This window comes from Balearica regulorum, chromosome 10, assembly GCF_011004875.1.
Source record: "Balearica regulorum gibbericeps isolate bBalReg1 chromosome 10, bBalReg1.pri, whole genome shotgun sequence".
Taxonomy (NCBI): Eukaryota; Metazoa; Chordata; class Aves; order Gruiformes; family Gruidae; genus Balearica; species Balearica regulorum.
The window spans coordinates 3374668-3396263 of record NC_046193.1 but is presented as its reverse complement, the minus strand read 5'-3'; the positions used below and the strand labels follow the sequence as shown (position 1 = coordinate 3396263).

At 39.3% G+C, this 21596-nt stretch overlaps 1 protein-coding gene across 2 annotated transcripts in view; it reads left to right on the top strand.

The window, feature by feature from the left end:
• Window positions 1–21596, top strand: part of SLC6A11 (solute carrier family 6 member 11) — a 105612-nt gene that overhangs the window by 78047 nt on the left and 5969 nt on the right. For both annotated transcript variants that reach the window (XM_075762767.1, XM_075762768.1), the window contains exons 8-13: window positions 6816–6919; window positions 11871–11995; window positions 14137–14249; window positions 15305–15442; window positions 20313–20415; window positions 20745–20845. In XM_075762767.1, coding sequence (XP_075618882.1) covers window positions 6816–6919; window positions 11871–11995; window positions 14137–14249; window positions 15305–15442; window positions 20313–20415; window positions 20745–20845 — 684 coding nt within the window. The remainder of the gene's footprint in view (window positions 1–6815; window positions 6920–11870; window positions 11996–14136; window positions 14250–15304; window positions 15443–20312; window positions 20416–20744; window positions 20846–21596) is intronic.

Here is a 21596-nt window from a genome sequence, read left to right as displayed (position 1 = left end):
TCTGAGATGAAAAGACAGGGTGAAACAGGGACTTTGGCTTTTTCCCAGTCATTAGAAACTGCATCTTTTTAATCATATTTTGCTTAGCATATATTTGGGTTTTTTCTACAATTTTACGTCAGAAATTGTTAGACCTGTTGTGACCTGTTGTAGCAGTGCTTGGAGCTGTAGGTGGCATCGCCAAAGGCAGTCCCTTAAACACTCTAATTCAGGTGGCAGGAGGAAAGGAAGGAAGCCTAAGTTAGGGCCACAGCTGGCAGATTCTTTTGACATGGTTTTATTCTCCAAAAGCTTCTATTAGTGCTCAGGCTTAAACATGTTGTTAATTGCCTCATGTCTGACAGGGGTACGCTTTAAGTGCTGGTGCTACTTCAAGATTGAGACCTAACATTTTTATAGTTTCTTACAGTCCTGTTACATCTAAACCTGTATGATAATGAAAGAATGTACAGTACTTTTTCCCAAAAGATGAAGCCAAGATCTTTATCCTGGCCACTCTGTGTGAGTTCCATAACTGGTTTTCAGTCTCTGCTATCTTCTTTTTTCTACACAGCATATGGATTTTGTTTTTATTTTTTTTTCAGATCTTGGTTTAGTCCTCTCATTGTGGCCTCCTCCATTCATTTCTTGAATTTGCCGAGCTTTTCCAGTACATGAAATATCCAGATAGCTTAACTGACTCCCAGGCGGCTCGGATGTAAACCATGATTTGCGACCGCAGACTCACAAAGCATGTGCTTTAGAAGCCAACTTGAAAATGCTAAACCTTGCAGTCTAGTACAGGTAAAGGAGTTCCATTGCTGACCTGAATTTTTGACATTTTCTGCACACTCCCCACATATTGTGAGAGACACTGGCACATGAACATTAAACCTGTCATGATGTGTCAGACTTGAACTCTAGTAATGCTCCTATTTAAGTCTATTTTACAATAGGTTGTTTTATTCAGGCATTCTTACTGTTAAAAAAACCTGCAACTCTTCTATGCCTTTACCTTGAAATTTCATTTATTATATCCTGACAGCAAAGGATTTATTTTTTAAATTCTTATTTGAAATCAAAGGCAAACACTGTGGAGATTCATCAGAAAGTAATGAATAATTTAAATTAAAAGAAAACTCTAAAGTGATTGCTCATTCTCTGATAACAAAATGGGAAATAAATTACTATCAACATTTGGAACATCGTGTTTTGAAGAGTGAGTGCAGCATTTAACTGGCCTATGAGATCTGCCGTATTCTCAGACTGAGTGCTTCATTATGGAATTGTCATTAACCACTCTGTAGTTAAGGATGCTTTGAACTTTGCAGCTGAAGTGGGTGTTCAATCTCACTGTTAAGAATGAAAAAAAAGTGCATATTTGTGAAACTACCACTAGGATGCATATTGCAGCCAGTACTCAGACACCAATGTGGAATTAATCCGCTTGAATTTTAATAGAAATACTCAAGGAAGCAAACTTAAGTGAGTGGGTACAAATATTAGCAGCCCTTATGTGTTTATCATTTCTAACAGATCTGTTAACTGTAGACTATAGGAAAGGTCATGGAAAAACAGATAAACAATATATACATTTTGTTTAATGGAAGAATCCTCATAATGCTTGATTGTTGTTTTAGTTAGGTATGGAGAAACATGGATGTTGCAGCTCTTTGATATCAGCCATTACATTGAAAACTCTCTAAACTGTCTCCTGAACCAAAGTATCACAATGATTTGGTACCATGTGAAATATAATTTAGAAGACTGCAAATAGAGAACGGGTGTGTGGTTTTTGTAGACAAATCTCTCTGAAACCGTAATGCACAGGCATCTAATGCCTATGTGCAAGTCCAGGCTAGTATGAAGAACCCACAGCTACTACCTCAACGTCCTTGTGGATTCTGTGAGTTCGGATTCTGTGAGTTCGGAGAGCAGTACCACTGGGAGGAAATCCTGACATCTCTCCTGCGACAGGTCAGACACAGGTCTTAGGCCTGAGCCAGTTGTAATGACGTTGACAATTCTGTTTTCCTGTTTGGTATAAAGCCGGGAGCCTTGCTCTGTAGCAGCTCTATTCATTCCTGCTACTTTTCTTTGCGTGCAATTAGGCATGTACTTCATCCTCTAGATACTGCCTGCTCTTCAGAGCTTTTCCGGGTGTTTTGGTGTAAATTCCATCATATATTTCAGGCCAAGATACCGTCTTTCCTACTTAATGGCACAGTGACAATAGCACTAGTGTTACGCAGTTGTTCTCCTCTGTTGACCTAAAGTAGAGGAAAAAAATCACCTTGCAATCACAATAGGTCTGTGAATCACCCGTTAGAAGGCTGCTGTTACACCATGCGCAGGGTGCTTGTGAGAATGTACAGGTACATACACAACTGAACGTAGAGACAGGCAGTTGAGTAAGGAGTAAGTATAGGGAGTACTTGAAGCAATTTAGTGCTGCAGTATTTTGCTTTATCCTTTTTACTCATTGCTTGGCTCTGTGATACTGCATATCCCTCAGACCTTGATCATCACAAAAAATGGCTCAGCCTTTCAACGTGACTTCTTTCTGCACTATGTGTTTCATAAACCTCAGTTATTTTGTTTTCAGTGTATGGCATGACCCCATCTTACTGATGTGAAGAGATATATAGTGAGACTAAAATAAGAGGCTGTCAGTCATTTGGGGATTTTCAATCTGAAGTTGGTAGACCTGGCTTTTTATACTGTGGGTTTTTAACCTGGCTTTCATTTTCCTTGGTTGCAACAGAAAATGCTTGGTAATTTTGTACTTCACCTCGGACGCCTGTTGAATGAGGAGTACCCAGTTAATGAACATTTGAGAAAGGGTTGGTTCATGTGATTTACGGACATAATGTCACATAGAAACTTTATAGCAGAGACATGAAAAGAAACTAATTCTCCAGAGCAGTATTCTGCTGTCTTCACTACAGCACATCCCCCTTCTTCCGTCTTTATCTTTCTTCCTTCATTACATGCACTACAATTATGGCAACAAAGGAGGCAAGGGATCCTCCAGACAATAGGATCCTCTGTTTGACCAGCTCGATTCATCTCCCTGGGCAGAAAGATGAATAGTCATGTAAATGAAGATTGTGTCCTAGACCTACCCACAAGAAGGCCAAATTAAGATTACCCAGGCAGACTTACTAACTGTGTATTGCCAGCTGGACTTTGCAAAACAGCGCTTTTCATTTTTAGTAACAAATGTACTTGTTTAGTCTGTTTTGTGGAATTGTGTTTGTACCATAAGTTAGTTACCAGCAGGACAGAGCAGAGACCACTGCTTGCGAGCTAATGCTGTGAATCAGGAAAGCTGTGAAGTGTGGGAAAGCCTCAAAATGGGGATGAGGGCACAGGCAGCTCTGCTTGCCCCTTCCCACTCAGAAAATGGAAAGTGGAGACACACAGTCTCTCACCATCATGCCTCGTTTCTACTTGGAGAAAGCAGGCAGTAGCATAGAGTTGAGGCTTGTTTAATTTGCCTTCTTCCTTTGGGAACAGAGCTTCATCGCATGGGCTCATCGAACAGCCCCTTTTCTTCCTAGCCAGGAAGCGCTTTCTGTACAGGAGTCAGAGCAGTACCTGTGCTGCTCTATTCTGAGCTGGCGTTTGCATTCTTCTAGTTTGCTCATACTGTCGCTAATGTAGCACTGGGCCTAGTGTGTCTAGAAAATGGCTGTAACATGGGTGCAAAAATGTAAGCACAGTAGATATAAAGGCATTTGGAATTTTTAAATGTTAAGGTATAATATACAAAGGTTTTGTGCTTTAATTTCAATCTTATTTTGGCAGGGAAATGTTTTTAATATGAGACAAAAACAAGTAAGAAAAAACACTTAGTTCCATCTTTTAAAGTAGGGGCTAATAGAAGACTATAAAACATTTCCAATCCCCAAATCTATGAATGTATACTGCTGAATTGACTTAATTATCGCTAACCAAAGGATTTTCAAGGTACAAAGTTTATAAAGCATGAACAGGATGTTCTCTGGTACAGGTCCTTCCCTCTGGAATTTACTCACGCTAGAAACGTATCAAGCCCCCTCTCATTTCAGAAAAACCGTACTCCTTTTGTCCCAGCCTTTCACCAGCTGCTGGCTCCAGAGCCCTTGGTTTGCAGCTTACTGGCAGTGTTTTCTTTGTCTCTGTCTTCAGAATTTCATTGTTCTGCAGAATTGTGCTACATTCATTCCATGTACTTGGAAAATGTTGCAACTTCTAGTCTCAGCCAGACATTGTAAATTCAGTGCTCTCAGAAATAATTTATAATGCTTTTGTTGCCGTGAACCAGATGGATGACACCTGGATTTGAGAGCAGTTTCTACAAGAGCCCATCTGTATCCATGAGAAGTTTTAATGAGAACAACTTCCCCTGCGGTACAGTTTATGAATGACTAAGACTGGGTGTCACTTAGATTAATAAACAATTTGTGTACCTCAACAAATTCTCCAACCACCAATGAGCATTGCAGTACTAAACGTCAAATGGTCACTAGCTGTTGGGGCAAGAATATGAAGAACTGATCTGTAACATCAACTGTGTGGCTTTAAAATGTTGCCATGTCTAGGCTTGTGACAAAAATACAAGACTTAGTCCATCTCTCAGTTTTTCCAGCTACCAAAAATCTACCTGCGGTTTCCAAATTCATTTCCCTGTTTGCCACTTCCTTTACCAGTTGTAAATGTGTTTGCTGTTTCAGAAGCCTGAAACTGAAATATTAATGGTCATTATAAATTAAATGTCACTGGTTCTCTGAGTATGCAACCCAAAAGAAGCTACACTGATTCTATTATTCCATTCAGTAAATACAATTACTTCCTTCTTTCTGTTTAAACATGAGCCGTAAGTGCTGATGGAATTTCTAGATTGATGTCAAATAGTGCAACAAAACCAAAAGGCTCGTCGGTCTGATTCAACTTTTATAGAATATGTGAACATTTGCTTACAGAATATGTTTTTCATAAAGTATTTGCCACTTTTTATGTTGAAGCACTGCCAGATGTCACGGGTTTTAGAAGAGACTTGTCTTCTTTGAAGGAAATAATATCACTTCTGGCCAGAATTTTATCTGGTTTTCCAAGGAGGTACACAGGGGCTCCAGAAGGATGTGCTCTCTGCTCCTCTTCAAGCAGCTGTGGAGGTTCTCACTTCAGAGTGCAATTCTTCCTTGCCCTCGTTTCCACTAGGACTTGCTGTCCAAGGAATAATCGGGCTTCTGCGGAGCTGGCGTATGCCAATGGGAAAGGCTGTTGCTCATCTAAGTGCTATACAATGCGCTGCAAAAATACATTGTGCAAAAACTGAAATGGAAGGAAACAGCAGATTCTACATGTGCCGATCCAGTTTCCTAGCTTTTGTTTATGCTTAAGAGGACCGTGCATTTTCAGTTGACCTATGCTACTCACAGCTTTTCGGGAGCTTCCGATCTTGTTAAAGAGCCTGTCTGTCAAAAGGCTTTCTCTGTGCAGTTTTTTCCTTACCAAGTGGTGAAACTTTGAGATGTAACCAGCTGTATCTTATTCGGTATGACAGCAATGAAACCATTTAAGCTGCTGATGCAAATCAAATGTGATCTTAATGTTATTCCTAAACAGAACCACTCTGAACAGCTCCGGAGATCGAGGTCTCACTTGATCACGTGTAAAACAAATACATCACCTTCATATATTTATGAGTATTTGATTACTATTATTAGTATTACTGTTATTAGTCATGAAATCACTACCTGCATTACCTCTTTCCTGTCTCAAACTTAGAGTAGCTAATGGCTACACAGCTATTGCCTCTGGTTATCAGTCAGTGTTTTGTTACTTCTCTGAAAAGCACTTTGGCTGCTCTGATTTAGGAGAAAACCCAAACCTCACCGAGCTCATTTATACCAGGAAACCAGGAGTCAGAATTTATTGGATTAGAAATAATAGTGCAGCTGTGTAGATGTGGGTTCTTGACATTGCTCTCATGGCAAAATCAGGAGTTAAAAGAGTATATTGACCTCCAGTAATAACACACTCACACTCTAGTTGAATGAAATGAACTGTTTTGTTGGAGTATTTTTAAAATAAAAAAAATTGCATGTTATATTAATGGTCTGAGATTGCTGTGAGGAGAATAATCTCACTGTGTCAGCTCATGCTTCCTTTTTTTTTTTTTCTTTTCTCTGATTTAGAATTTAGTATTTGTACCACTTTAGGATATAAATGTTACCATAATGATGTTATAAAGTTACTTGCTAAGCTCTACAGAACTTTTATTTGTTAATTGTACAATGCCCAGAACAACCATGTCCTGGTGCCTAATTTGGGGCCATTAAGTATTGCTAAAAAAAAAATCTACCTCTCCCTGGATAAGTTGTCTCTTCTCTTTCCCCAGCCTAATTTGTATATTATCTGTGAATGGCATATTTTGTCTTTAGAGTATTTTTTCCACACTGAATTTTTACGTTTGAATAAATAATTATCAAGTGAGAATGAGATAAATGCAGATGATTCTATTTCGGTTGCAATTACTAACACCTTACAGTGTTAATAAAACCATTAAAGAATTTATACTGGGTGAGGTTCTTCTCCAGAAATTCCATCTCCCTATTTAGATTAGGTTGAACCTGTGAAGACCAGCCAAGTTACTCCTTGTTTATACCACTGGGAGGGAGAGGGAAATTTAACTCACAGCATACTTTTTTTCCAAAGGTTGTGACTTATAAAAGGTTGGCCAGCCATGATTACCCTGTGCAGCCATCTGTGCAAATCTGCAGTCAATATATGCATAAAGGTGATTCCGTCTTGATCTTTTTTAACCACTCCGTTTTGTTTGCCTTCAGGTGTGGGTGGACGCCGGCACGCAGATATTCTTCTCTTATGCGATCTGCTTGGGGTGCTTGACAGCCCTGGGAAGTTACAACAACTATAATAATAACTGCTACAGGTAATATCTTCCACACTTTATTTACACATTTAGTTTTGGTGATGGAAGTGCCCACACTTAGCTTCACTCAGAAGTACATCCCTTTTCCTTTAGCTATTCGCATGAGTAATCATAAGCACGTGGACATGTTTTTGTAGAACAGAGATCTATAATGTTTCTTATAATCGTTTCAGAGGAACTCTTTTCCAAAATTTGGTGTTTTCATCCCTTATGATCTTATCTGACCCTTGCATAGCCATAAGCTACTTAGTACACACAGGTATACACAATTGCATGTATAATATGCATAATTTGATACATGTATAATTGCATGTGTGTGCACAGTATTTGATTGTATAATGTATATCTGCTTTTAAAAAAAATCTTATAAAAAACTGTTATTAAAACTCACCTAAGTTTGGTCTATGCTCTGAATGTCACTTTTTCCCATAGTTTATTGGCTCTTAGCTAAAGCACAGTAGAAGCGGATAGCATTGCATTGCTTATCTTTATAGAAATCACTAAGGAAATTGCGAATGACTTCAGCAGGTTTTAATCTTTCTTGAATCAATGTCAAAAGGATATGACTTGCACAAATCCTCATTCTATTTTACTGGCATGGGCAGGAATATGAACACTACTTTTTTCTTCTGGCATCAGTAAGCGATGCTTTAACAAAGGCACTACTCCTTTTCTCTCTTATTTAATTTTATTTTTATTTCTTTCCAGTTGCAGCCCATCTAGAAACTACTCTGTCACTGCCTCAAGGACTGCAGTAATCTTTTTACTATGGTTTTGTAGCTCATTACAAAAAGCAGGAGTTTCGACTTGTGATTGGAGAGGTTATATGTAATTTTCCTTCTTTTCCTCTGACCCTAGCAGCATAGCTTGTAAAAAACATCAGCCGCTCTAAAGCTCCTGAGCAAGATGCTGCAACAGAATACTTTTTACTGAATTCAAGCTTCGCAATTCCTCTAACAAAATATTTTCACAAATTTCCTGAATAGGAAAATGTATTGTGTCCCAAAGTATGATTCTTAAGCAATCTGAGGGAACGAGTAGGACAGAAGTTACCTGCAGAAAGCAGCTGAGTTAAACAGGGTTGTTAACAGAGCAAGACATACAAAGCAGCTATGCAGTGGAAAGCAGAATTAAATTTGTATTCTAACTAGCACTTAAAAAAATTAAAATCAAGCCATGCATATACCTCTTGCAATACCTGCAGTGTGCTCTCTGACTGTAACATCCACTTCCACTCTTTTTTACACTCTGTTTTACTAAGGTGTTTTTTTCTAAGGGACAGTTGCAGTGGAAAATAACGACATGAGGTATTTTAGTGGGAAATTGGAAAACCTAAACTGCACGAGGGTTTTTCTTATTAGAAATTATTAACATTGTAAATGAATTGCAAACAATTCACTTCACATCTTTGAATAGGAAAGGAATTTTTATTACCCTTACTTATCTTCCGTTGCGATACGGTTTCACAGCACCGCTCCTTTGTACTGCAGGCTGCATCTCAGCGGGATAATTTTTATGTATGAGCCCCATGTACAAATGGGGGTTTGCTGCCATGTTGCCACTGTGGTGCCGAAGATAAATGGGTGATTTCACACGCTGTCAACAAACGGACAAAACTTTTAAGAAATGAAGATGTGTCCTTTATCATCAAGCTTCTAGTCTAAGAGGAAAAGAGGGATGTGAATTGGTCTCCAGGGGATCCGTAAAGGCCAGGAAGTAACTGGAGGGATGCAAAAGGCTCTGGGGGCTCTTCTCTCTAATCAGAGAAGCTCCTTAAGGAAGGCAGAATGAATTTTCAGCAGTATACTGCCTGTTGGGCAGGGAGAGGCTAAGGGATGCATGTCTTGAATTATTCAGGTGATTGGCAAGACATTAGTTTGGAAGAATGTGAAGTTTTCATAAAAATTTGGGTTTCCTTTCATTTGAAATCAGTTTGGGCTTCAGTCAGGCTCTGATGCCTTCCTACCAAGCACGCTTATAAAATATTGATGAAAAATTAGAAAAACTTCATGTTCTCCTTCCAATGATTCTTGGGCATTTGTGTTATAAAAGTAATTGGTTTCACAATCAATGGATCCAGATCCCCCACTCAGTTTTCCTTTCTGTAGCAGGAAAAAAAAGACTGAACTACAGGTTACACACTTTTATCTGAGCGGAAAAAACAGAAGGAGATGAGGAGTTAGAATTCTTGCAGAGATAAAGGAAGCGTGGAAATTAAAATCGGACATTATGTTTTATTAGGACAGGAAACGCTGCTAGGTCCCCAGAGAACCAAGTGTTCAGTCTGTGACTGTGTAACTGGGGAAGAAAATGATGGAGCTGTGGCTGTGTTATGTGAAAAGAATAGGTACCTCACTAACTGGAGATGATGAAAAACCCCTTAGGTTCACTTTTGTCCATTTCCTTGGAGAAATGCATACCTACCCCATAACTATTTAGTACCACGGCACTGTGGTTTGTGGCTCTTCCCTGTGAGAGGAGAAATGGCTGTGCTCCTCTTGTTCTCTCACAGATGATCTAGTCATGTAGGATTGTCCAGCTTATACCACTTGGTCCCTGCCCTAGGACCTTCCTTCAAGAGGAAGCAGCAGAAACTGCCAGGGGCTCAGAAGGTGCACAGGGAGCCACGTGTCTCCACCTCAAGCCTTTTTCTCATGGTTAGGAACCAGCAGCTCGCAAATGTCCTGTGCCACCCCATTCATCAGAAAAAATACCTTGTTGTTTGAACTGGATTTGAAGCCTGGGAATGATCCAAAATAAATCTTATCTACAGAAAACAGGCTGTTCCAAATGGAGGCATCATATGACTGGTGAGAAGCCAGATCCATCCCACTAAAGTGGTATCTCCTTTTTTTTTCCCCAAAGGTTTAAAACATACATCTTTCTAACATCTCTTACTGAGAGACTTAGTTTTAATTTCTCAGCATTGAACTCACCAGTTTCTTTGGTGAGAGAGGCTGGGGTGAGAATCTCTCCAGAGCTACTTCAGTGCTGAAACACACTGAGAAGAATAATTAGGAAGATGATCTTTTTGTTGTATGTCTCTGCAAAGCACAGAGAACTCCGTGCTCCTGGTTGCTTTCTTTCAGATTGCTCTTTTGCTTTAAAACATCCAAAGCCTGGCTGTGCATAACTATGGGAAGCAATTTCGTATGAAAAGCAAATAAACAACAGGTTAGAATTCCGACCATTTTCAGAATTTTCAGAAAGTACTGTAAAAGACCTATTTACCCCTGCTAATGAACAGTGGTAGGGAGAGTGCATGCATGAAAGAAGTGTGAGCATCACGGGACTTTTCCATGTCTGAGTCTTGATCTACAGATGGGACTATTAAGTCTTTTTCATTTCTGGTGAAACTTTGGCAATTTATAGATTATGTGCCATATAGAAATGTTTTACTATGAAATGGTTATGAAAGCATAAGAAGCATTCTCAAAATAATGGTTAAAATTAACTGTGGACAAGGTGATGAGAGGAACCGAAAGCCTCCCATGGCCCAATGGCCAGAGTTGAGCCGCTCGCTCACTTTGCAGTATTGAAAGGTATTCCTGCTTCCTGCCAGCTAGAACATACGTGCCTGATGCTAAGGTGAGTCCGTCAGTAACAGGAAGAGCTTTGACCAGAGGTGGGAGGCAGTGCAGGGCTCATTAGTGAAGAAATAAGATGCTGGAGGTGGTCACCTCACTTTCAACTTAATGAACTGGTGAGCTAAAGTTACAGGATAAAAATACCAAGCGAAACAAGCTACAGGACAGAGAGATTGCCAAAGAAGTTTTGCCGGAATATATGCGAGGACTTCGAAAATATGAATTGTCTCTGATTCTCAAAAAATCACTACAAATCTGTGACAAAGATGGGAATCATTATTCAAGATGTGGATAGATTTTACAGCGTCATTTCTTCTCATAGAGAGCTTGCACAAAAATTTGCTTCAGAGCTGTAGTAGGATGGGAATAAACCAGACTGAGGTATAGGCTTGACAGAGCTACAGGCTTGCCTTGTGTTCCAGTGGTTGAGAATCCCAATTTACTTTCAGGCATCTAGGTTAGATTATTACTTTCTCAAGTGCACGGCTGCCTCTCGTAGCAAACAGTCTTAAAAGACTGACTGCCATGATAAATCATTCCTACCTCATCATCTGTTAAGCCCAAAGTACTGTCTGAAAGCAGGATGAACGATGATATTTCACTGAGCTCTGGGGAAAGATCACACCTTTCTGCAAGGGTATTTCCCATTTTCTTAAAGTGATTTACTATTGTGACATTTCCAATCTGGGAAAAGAAATATTTCTTCACCTTGGCCTTGTAATTGTCATTGTTTGATGTGTAGGATACATCAGCCTGAGAGATCACTCTCCCTCCACTCTTTGCCTACTTGTTAGGCACTTCTTTAGGCATGTACACACTTCTTAGATTATGTATGGTGCTTTTCATTACCACAGCTTCTTAAAAAGAGTTTATAAACCAAACTGGAGTTGTATTTTGTATGGATGTGTATTTCCAATATACTGTAACTGGAATAGAATTAGCTTAACTGGACATAGGACTTTTTTCCAGGAAACAAATTACTGCTATTTTTACATAGGTTATAAATGAGTTAATCTCTTCTGGAATACATTATTACAACTACTGTAGAAAAATTGTTCTTAACACCATTCTTACAGTATTTTACATGAGGTTTTTTAAAAGATTATATTGAAAAACAGTAAGTGAGTAGTAACAGGTTTGCAATTCAACCAGTTAAAACACAGGCAGGGGTATTATGATGGTATCTGCCTGTAAATGCCTATGCCTGACTGATTTCTCTCAGGTATCAGTTGGGAGCTTACTCTTAATGAACAATTTAATGTCCATTCCTGCAGCTTGGGGTTCTATTAGTCCTATGGCTCAGTATATGAAAGAAACCCAGGCTCTGGAGATCAACTGCAGTGTTTTTTTATTTATATTTTCAGAGACTGCATCATGCTCTGCTGCTTGAACAGTGGCACAAGCTTTGTTGCTGGTTTTGCTATCTTTTCAGTTCTTGGATTTATGGCTTATGAACAAGGCGTGCCCATTGCAGAAGTTGCAGAATCAGGTAAGTTCCAAAAGCAGTTTTCTGAGTTAACAAAAAATGCACAGAGGCTGCTGTCAGAATACTTAGTCTGTGCCATGTCTTACGGATAAACTGACTGTTTTGCAGATAGGTTTCCAAAACTCCTCTTGAAAACCTGTTGCCTGATTCACTAGAATAACTGCTATAAGAGAAGTCCTTAACTATTTTTATGGTTGTACATTTTATGTGTGAAAAATATTAATGTTACTGTGCACAGCACCAAATTCATGAAGGCAAGGAGCTATTGTAACACAAACTTACTCTGGCTGAGCATCCAGAAGATTGTTTAGCAGAGATTAATTTCTCAGTTATGCCCCTTGAGTGTTACATCCTCTTGAAAGGAGCATTCGGTTTTCTTTAAATGAGACAGACCGAAATCCACACAAATGTTTGTTCCTTCTGGAAAAGAAAAAAAAGAGAAAAAAGAAAAAAGATATAGGTATTAAAGTCATGAGAAACCAGCTGTTTAGGAGAACTCTTTGGAAGTCCTCTTGCTTAATGTATACTATCTAACAGTCAGACTATTCTAACAGTCAGAGGGGTAATGCCATCTCCTGATGTCAGTTAGTTTTTCTCCCAGGGACATACACTGAGACACTCTTGTTGATTAAAGATAAAAGTTCTTGTTTTGAGTTTGGAAAGGCAGAAAGGCCCAGCTCTATGAGAAATTAACCATCTAACATTCATTACCAGCACTTAGACTTAGGCATCCAATGAAAGTTAATTGCTCTTTAACACCTTTGTGGACTTAACATCTTTAAGCATCACTTAAAACTCAACAGAACAAAAACAACAGGAGCGCTGCCCAGAAAGAAAAGCAGTATAATGCTGAACTGTTGAGAAGGAGAAATGACTCTCATGATGTTAGTCAAGGTTAGCAGGAAAACTGCAAAGCAAGTAGGGCTTCACTGATACTGTCATGGAAAATATTTCTCTTTTTCTAAAGCCCTCGAGACAACTGGCTTATACTATTGTAGAAACTATACAGAAAAAGGTTAAAAGACTACAGCAACTCTGGAAATTATAGTAGCTTGTAAATACTGTGTTAAATGAAAAAGCAGTAGTGTGTCAACAGGTCTTCACTGAAGTTACTGCAGCAGGAGCACAGAGGTGCCCCTTTATCAGCCTTCTGATACTCCTGTCTTTGTATCCCTGCTTTAAAGGCTGGCTAACTTCAGTAAAAGCTGGTATAGCATGAGAGTTTGCAGCAGCTGAAAAACAGGCACAGGTACATAAGAACAGGAAAATATGAGCTAGATGAGATGGTAGTTTAGCAGATCTGAGAAGTTACCAGTGCTGTTGCAGAAATGTTCTATTTTAAAGGTTTCTGTAAATACGCAGCCAATGAATTAATGTTATGTACCAGCAGCAGCACTCAAGAACGCAGAGCAGATTCTGAACAAACCAGTAGAGATTTGGCTTGTACCACGTATGGCTTCCAAGACACAGCTCTGACTGTTGACTGCGTTCCTGCACTAATTGTCAGATACAGTGCTGTCTTAAGGGAAAAAAAAGATTCCAGAATATGTTAATAATTTATATAAGGCAATCGTGAGACCACATGCTGTTATTTATTCAGGTACGTGAGTCTTGCTGTACAACCACACAAGGAAGGAGGAGAACATAAAGTACAGTGATCTCTTAAGAGAAGTCTCCACCTTCAAAGGTGTGGACATAGGCAGAGTTGATGTGCCAAACAAGTCATCATTAGTGATTAGCCTCATCACCAAATGTTTAGACTATTAGAGGTGTAGAGTTTGTCAAGGTTTTCAGTCTTTTATTTAGCTCCTCTTATCTGCCATAAAAGAACAGTTAAGTTGTGGTGGGTTGACCCTTGCCAGCAGCTAAGCATCCACACTGGTCTTCACTCACTCGCCCACCCCAGTGGGATGGGGAAGAGAAAAAGTGAGAAAACTGTGAGTCCAGATCGAGACAGTTTAATAAGCGATGCTGTGCAAGCACTGTTTGGCATTAGCCACGGGAGCTAATGGTGTTAGCAATGCTGTTCTACCCACAAATCCAAACCACAGCACCGGACAGGCTGTTACGAAGAAAGTTAACTCCATCTCAGCCAGAGCCAGCACCCAAGGATAAACTATTCCCTTTCTTTTCTTCCTTTCCAGGACCAGGACTTGCATTCATTGCTTACCCTAAAGCCGTTACCATGATGCCTCTTTCTCCTCTGTGGGCAACTCTGTTCTTCATGATGCTTATATTCCTTGGATTAGATAGTCAGGTATGAAACAAACACTATTTAAATATTTTGTCAGATTCCCTGCCATGTGTATATCAGCATCCTTGATGTAAACAGCAGCTAACCCAATGAAAGAATGAACCCTAGCTTAATTCCTTGCTTAAAAACACTGATTCCAGTTCCTTATTTTAAATCTTAGTTGTGTGATAGTGAAGATTCCTTTATGATTTACTGGGAACACGGATTCAGCCTGACTATAGCTTTCATTATTAACACGGAAATCAGTGAACTTAAATATGGGTGATTAAAATTCACAGTTCAGTAAAATACCAGTGTGTCATCTTTTCTGTTTTTAAGCACTTTGCAATGAATTTTGAAACTGAATATCAGATAATGATAATGTAAATTCCTACGGTGTGTTTATATTTCAAGATACCATAGCAAGAACTGTGTAGTCATACTCTGCAGCAAAGTGACAGCATAGAAGTTGTCCTTCTTATGTGCCCATAAAAATTGTGAAAACTGGTGAAAAACGTAAAATAGCTGGCATTTTTAGCATGCAGCTCAGCTCTCAGCATGATTTGGTTCAGAAGGTTTATGATTGTATACTGTAGAATAAAGCTCTTCAGTGCTTATTTTGCATGACACTTCCAATCATTGAACTTAACATTTGAATAACTGCTCTTTTTCCTGATCTAACATATTTTAAAAAATCTTTTTTAAAATGAGCGATTCCTGAATTCTACTCCTGACTGTTCCAATGAAATAGGCTTTATATTGTCTACTTTGGGGCAGTAATTTTGGTGCCTATTTTAGCAACTTTGCTCCAGAGCCCTGAGTGATATAGTGAATATTTGTGAATATTGGATTCAACTATTTGAATTTGGTGGTGGACTGGAAATCCATGGCTTCAGACTTTTTAATTCTGAATTGACGTTCTTCTCAGGTTGATCTTCTGCTTACAGCGTGTCCTCAGGGATCATTCAATCTCTGTGATGAGATCATAGAAGGATGTTTGAAGTGTTTAGTAGCAAATCCAAATCCCAACAGCAGATGCGACACATATTTCATGTGTACTTTCCTATCATTTGTTCTAGTTCGTGTGTGTTGAAAGCCTTGTGACAGCTGTTGTAGATATGTACCCAAAGATTTTCCGAAGGGGCTACAGAAGAGAACTGTTGATTCTCGGCCTTTCCATTGTGTCATACTTCATTGGCCTAATAATGTTAACTGAGGTAAGATGTGCTTTGTTGTACTACTGCAGAAAAAAGGAAATGGGTTTCTGTTTATAATCATAACAGCTAAAATGCAAGAACATTTGCCATAGACCAACTACACTGCCAGGAACACGACTACAAAACACTTGAGAGACTGTTCTCAACTACTGTGTAACATTTGAAATGTGAAATGTATCCTCACTTTTTCAGTTGAGCTTAGGAAATATTTTAATCAAAGTTACGTAGCCAAGGAAATTCCATCTGCTTTGCACCAGCCAAGCAGATATACTGATTGTGGTTTCTGCTTACTTACTCTGGGAGACCTGACTGAAAACAACTACATTTTTGATGAATAGATCAATAAATAAGATGAAGTAAAGTGAAAATAGAAAACTAAACCATCTTCGATTGTTATATCACTAGGCCAGGTCAATCAATACAGCCAATCGCTGAGCAGAAATTGCTTCAGTAAGAGGGGCAAAAAAAAATATTTTTTAAATTTTTTTTCTTCCAAACAAACAAGGGTGTTTGCTTTGGGATGTTCCAAACCAAAAATTCTGAGGGTGTCAATCCATCCCATCAGTTCATGATACAACGTCTGTACCACTGTGTTTGGTATCCAGGGTGGGGAGGGACTCGGGGATCCTTTGGTACGTGGCAGGAGTTCAGTCTTGCTGCTCAGTGCTTGCTTTGCAGAGTGAGTTCTGTCAACAGGCATCTTCTCCTTCGCGTTACCCTCTCCAAATAGGAAGAAGATGGGCAGAGTCCACGCTCTCCTCTGCCCGCTTCTTCTGCTTGTTGGGCCATTAGAGCCCCCCTGTGCCAGGGAGCGAGGCAAAGAAAAAAGTTTCACGTCTGAGGAGCTGTAGAAATAAATGTCTGAGGAGCATGTGTCCGAGGAAGCCTGGCTGTATTAACCGTGAAGGGCCACAACGTGTCTCTGTTGTGCAGGGATCTCAGCCAGGGTTTCGCTTAAATTCCCTCTACAGATCCACAGTCCTTAGCCTATGTGCTTGTCAAATTGCTTTGTTACTAAAAATGAGCAAATTTCACCCAAAAAAGGTGTTAGGCAATTGTAAGCATGTTAGTTTATTGTCCTCAGTATGCAAATTTTTACAACAAATAGAATAAATCAACTAATTAGAATCTTTAGATACACTTTCAAGGAAAGAATAACTAAAGATGGGGAGGAAAGTGGAGACTAGGACAAAATGAAACTTCTATTATTTTTTTTAGTGACACTTTGTGCCAGACTAATCAGGTATCTTTCTCTGGTAAGAGATATGACACTCTGTATGAAGCAAATGCAGTTCAGCAGGGGTTTTATATACTTCAGTGAAGGAATTGAAAATTCACCACAAGAAAAATGATTAATTTTATTCAAAAGAAAAGGACTGGTACCAGTAACTGGACAAAGAGATGATGACTGTTGGTGTTAAAAGTGGCTGAAATGAGATTCTTAGTGAAGTTACAGAGACGGCGATAGGTAGCAATTTTATCTAGTACCTGCAGTTGACTTGCTGTGGAAACAAGTCACACAGAGTCACTGGCTACGTGCGACAGCTCTCTGGTGATGTATTCCTTCTTCATTTTAAATTTTGAACCTATTGGCAGATTTCAGACAATTTAACAGAAGTTTCAAAGATAAATCCTTTTTCATGAAAGTTCAACGTTCACAAAAGTTGGCCGCCAGGTAGAGAAGCCCTAGAAGTGTCCTTATTGTTCAAAAGAACAAAGCATGAGTTCAGTCTTTAGTAAATAACAGAGAATTCACAAAGAAGCTGTAGCCTAATGAGTGCATGAAGGGTAAGGGCCCACAGTCATCTATAAAATTTAGTTCAAATCAGGCTTTATTAACTCTGATGTTCCTGGGCTTAATGATAGGGAAGGACTGGATGACTGGAGTACTGAAGACGGGGTAAACTATAGTAGCACAAGGTATAAATTCACCCATATCATAGTAAACATTTCTACTAGGCATTGAAAACAATTAGGAAAGGGAAGTATCTGGATGTGACACTACGCACTAAGAAGGTATTTCCAATTGAGAGGCGGGAATAGTCCCATGACTGGACAAGGTAATAGTACCACTGAAATGTTATGTGTGACTCTGGATACTTGTATTCAGACTGGAGCAGCACACAAAGCAAGAGTAAGTGAGAGTGATCCTAGGAGTACAGAGCCCATTTTACCAGAAACTAGCAAAATGATGATAATATTAGCAAGGGTCTATGATTGCTTTCTGTAAGTGCATCATGGATGTAACCGTGAGTATCAACATGAACTATTTCAGCAAAAAGAACGGCTCCTTTTCCCTCATTCCCAACCCAGGGGGTATAAGCTAGCCATGATTAATTAGGCTAAAAATTAAGAAAGATTTCTATCCATCAGAACAGTGAGGTTCTAGGAGTTTTTCCCAGAACAACAGCTCTGGCTTTAACTGGAATTTGGATTGCTGGTTTATGAAAGGTATTATGTGACTCAGTTCCCTGAGAGAGCAGGGGAATTCACAGTGGTTGATGGCGAATTCCTTCCAGATGTGTGTCCCTATGAGATGAGCATTGGAGCAGAGCAACTGTACAGGGACCAATTTGCCTATAGTCATTATTTCCCTCAGTAAGATAAATTGTCTTTGCTATGTAAAATGGGGACATTTTGGAATAATTCCTCCTACAGTGCAAGTGTTAAACAGAGCACTGAGAGATATATTATCGAGATCTACAGGCTAAAAGAAATATAAGCATGAAGAGGAAGCAAGTTCTCCAAAATGACAGGAATATTCTTGCAGGAGTTTTGCTGAATTGTTTTCCGTACCTTGGATCGTCTTAGTTGGTTGATCTCTAAGTTTCCAATTTGCTCAGATATTTGCTGAACCTGACAGTGAGCTCTTTGCAGTAAAGATGTTCATTTGTGAGATTTTGGGAAGCAGGCAGCTGGCAGAGCTGACTAAAAGCAATGCAGCTAATAAGCAAAAGAGCATCTGCATTAAGAGAAAAAAACTGCCATGTAATTAAAAAAAAAATCCTTGCTTCTACTATAACTTTTTGCTTAACAGAAACCTTAAGGGAAGAAACACTTTTTTCTCAGTATTGCTAGAGAGATGTAAGTTATTACTGAGATGTTACTAGGCAATCCTAGTAGCTGTGATCCCGTGCAGAACGCTCCATTCCACGGCACTTCAGTGAGGCATCAAAGCATTATTCACGGGCGAGATTTCCAAGGGAAAACAAATCCAATCCTCTCTTGCACTTCTAAACACACATTCCTGGAATTTTGTTCAGGCTTTGGATTACCCATAAAAGATATTTTACCGTACAGGGAAAGCTTTCTCATTTAGGGCATTTCCTAACTATACAGCACTAGTTTTGCCAAATGCCTGCTTGGACTGGACATCAATGCAGTTATTGTATATAAAACTTTAGAACATTCTTATGTTCTGTAAGATCTAGGCGGGATTTCATGTTTATAGAGTCTATCTTAACTTACCTTCACTAAGTTAATGCAGAGGGAAAAAAAGGGGAAAATACTAGGTATTGTTTTTGATTTAGTTTTCTTTATGTTTTTAGGGTTGTCTTCCATTTGCAGAAAATGGTCCGAGATGTAACGGATCATATGTACTACCCAAATAGCATTACATTGCAACTGAAGAGCTGATCTCAAGCCCCTCTTTCCTTCACGTAGCTTTCTGCAAAGAGGGAAGTCCTAGGATTCCTTTCTATTGAAAGTGCTCTTTTGTGAATCTCCTCCTCATTATTATTTCAATATTGAATGCATATGTGCTAAAAGATTAAGTATCTTGCAGAGAAGGTAGTGTAATATTATTCATAATGCTATTAATTGGGCTTCATAGGTTTTCTTCTCATCTTGCCTCGAGGCAAATGCTCTAGAAAGCCAGCCAGTTCTCTGAACAGTTCTGGCTGTTGTAAGCAAGTGAGAAAATACAGGAAAGGAAGAAAAGAGTTATGTCTGTGATAGATGTGAAAATTGATACAGTTGAGTCCTAGTCAAACAGTAAGTAAGTGAGGATATCTTAGTTAAAAGCACTTTCACCTTTTTCACAGTGGTTGGTATTGTGGCACCCCTGAAAGCAGAGAATTGCTGATCCTTGAAGGCACTGTGCACGGATGCCGTGCTCAGTTAGCACACTGCTTGGTTTTGGTTGCTCTCCTTTCTTGAAGCGCAGATGTTTCTATTTTAAAGCCATCTGGAGAACAATTTTTAAACTTGTTAGAAAAACATTTTTAAAAAGCTTGCTTGGAGTCCGGGTGATTCTTATTTCAATTTTTTTTGGTCAAGTAATAATGACTCGGTTAAGTAATGTGGCTGAAAGGCTGTGAGCTACATTCAAACTTTACAAGTCAGTTTAGTCATTTTACAGTCCCTATGCCGTTGGAGGGTGATTCTAGTAGCTACAGATTTTGCCTTCTTTCCCCACATTTTAACTAATTCTTTTACGTGTTAATAGCACAGACACAAATCCAAGCCCCTGCATCTTCATGTGCAGTGATCTGGAGATCAAAAGCACCTGTAGTTATCTGCAGCTTGATGTGATAACAAATGAAGTTGATACAAAGCATGGAAGTGGGAGAGCATTTGGGGAACAAGTCAAATGTAGTTCTCTCCACTCCAGGATTTACTACCTTCAAGCAAATGCACTGTATTCAACGGGCGCAGGGAATAATCTTAAGTGCTATGGAAGAAAAAAATCTTTCACAATAACAAATCGCTGAAAAATGAATATTCTTTATTCAAGAAGGAACCAACTTTAGTAGGAAGATTGCCAGGGAACCAACAGATTGACTGTGTAATTAAAGCCATGTTTGCTATGAAATATTCCTACTGGTGCCAACACAGTATTTTTTTCCCTTTTTCTGTTTTTGTCTTTCAGGGTGGGATGTATGTCTTTCAGTTATTTGACTCTTATGCAGCTAGCGGCATGTGCCTTCTTTTTGTTGCCATATTTGAATGTGTCTGCATAGGCTGGGTTTATGGTGAGTTGCTGAAAATTGCTGTGGTTTCGAGTTGTTATGAAAGTTTTCTATTTGCATAAAAGCAATGTGAAAGTCTTGTACCCTTATGGAGTGGGGCCTTCCACACTCCCATGCCCTACCAAAAAAAAATCAGGAATGCCTTTTTCCCCCTCTGAATAACAAAGATAGTGGAACAGATTTTTTTTTATTTTTTTTTCCCCTTGGTCCTTGTCAGGACTGACCTCCACCCTCCTCCACCAAGGAAGTCCGTTACTGTTTTAAATACTGACCTACAGAACCTCTTACATGTACGTTCTACATCTGCTTTTTTTTTGGGTTCTTTTGGGCAGGCAGCAATCGCTTTTATGATAACATTGAAGATATGATTGGGTACAAACCACTGTCACTGATTAAATGGTGCTGGATGGTCTTAACTCCAGGTATTTGCGCAGTAAGTACAGAATATCCAAATAACTTGTTTTAGACATAAAGAGGGTTCTCTGTGCATATTTTTAGAATTTTGCTGCTGCTAATAGTTCACAACGATTGAGAAAAACGCCTGTTGGTTTGCAGCATATGTTTTAATTAAAAACCACTCTGTAGGAGCTGTAAAAATTGTTAAATACTCTGTGAATTGTGAGAAATCTTAGTATACACAATAATAGGAGAAAAATAAACTCTGGGCCCTAGATGAACATTTGCCAATACAACGGAGGCGTTTTTTCACTGGCACTGCTAGTATACCTTCTGTCTACCCAGCATAACTCAAGCTCCTCCAGACTTGTCCTGGTTTCCTTGCTGCTCCAGCCTTCTATTTCCTTCCCTCTCTTCGGGCAAGTAGACATTTTTCAAAGAGGACAGGACATTTTTTCTTCTAGCAAAAGTAGCAGAAGAGGCCAAAAGCGTCTCTCATATGCGTGAAGAAGGAGAAGGAATCTGCCTTACCAGAAGCTAGCAGTAGTGGTGCCAACGCTGGCAAAATTACAAAAGGAGCATAACCAGATTGCCCATAAATTTGATGCACAAGTGCTTGAGGATTAGATACAAAAATCTTCCAGTTGTCCAATACATACCGGATAGGCACTGCAAAACCACAGCTGCTGGGGCACCGGGAGATCCAGGTTCCCTTCAGCTCTGCCAGTTCATTTGCAAACATGGGAAAATTTCTGAGTAATTTTCACCAACTCTGAAATTAACTTACT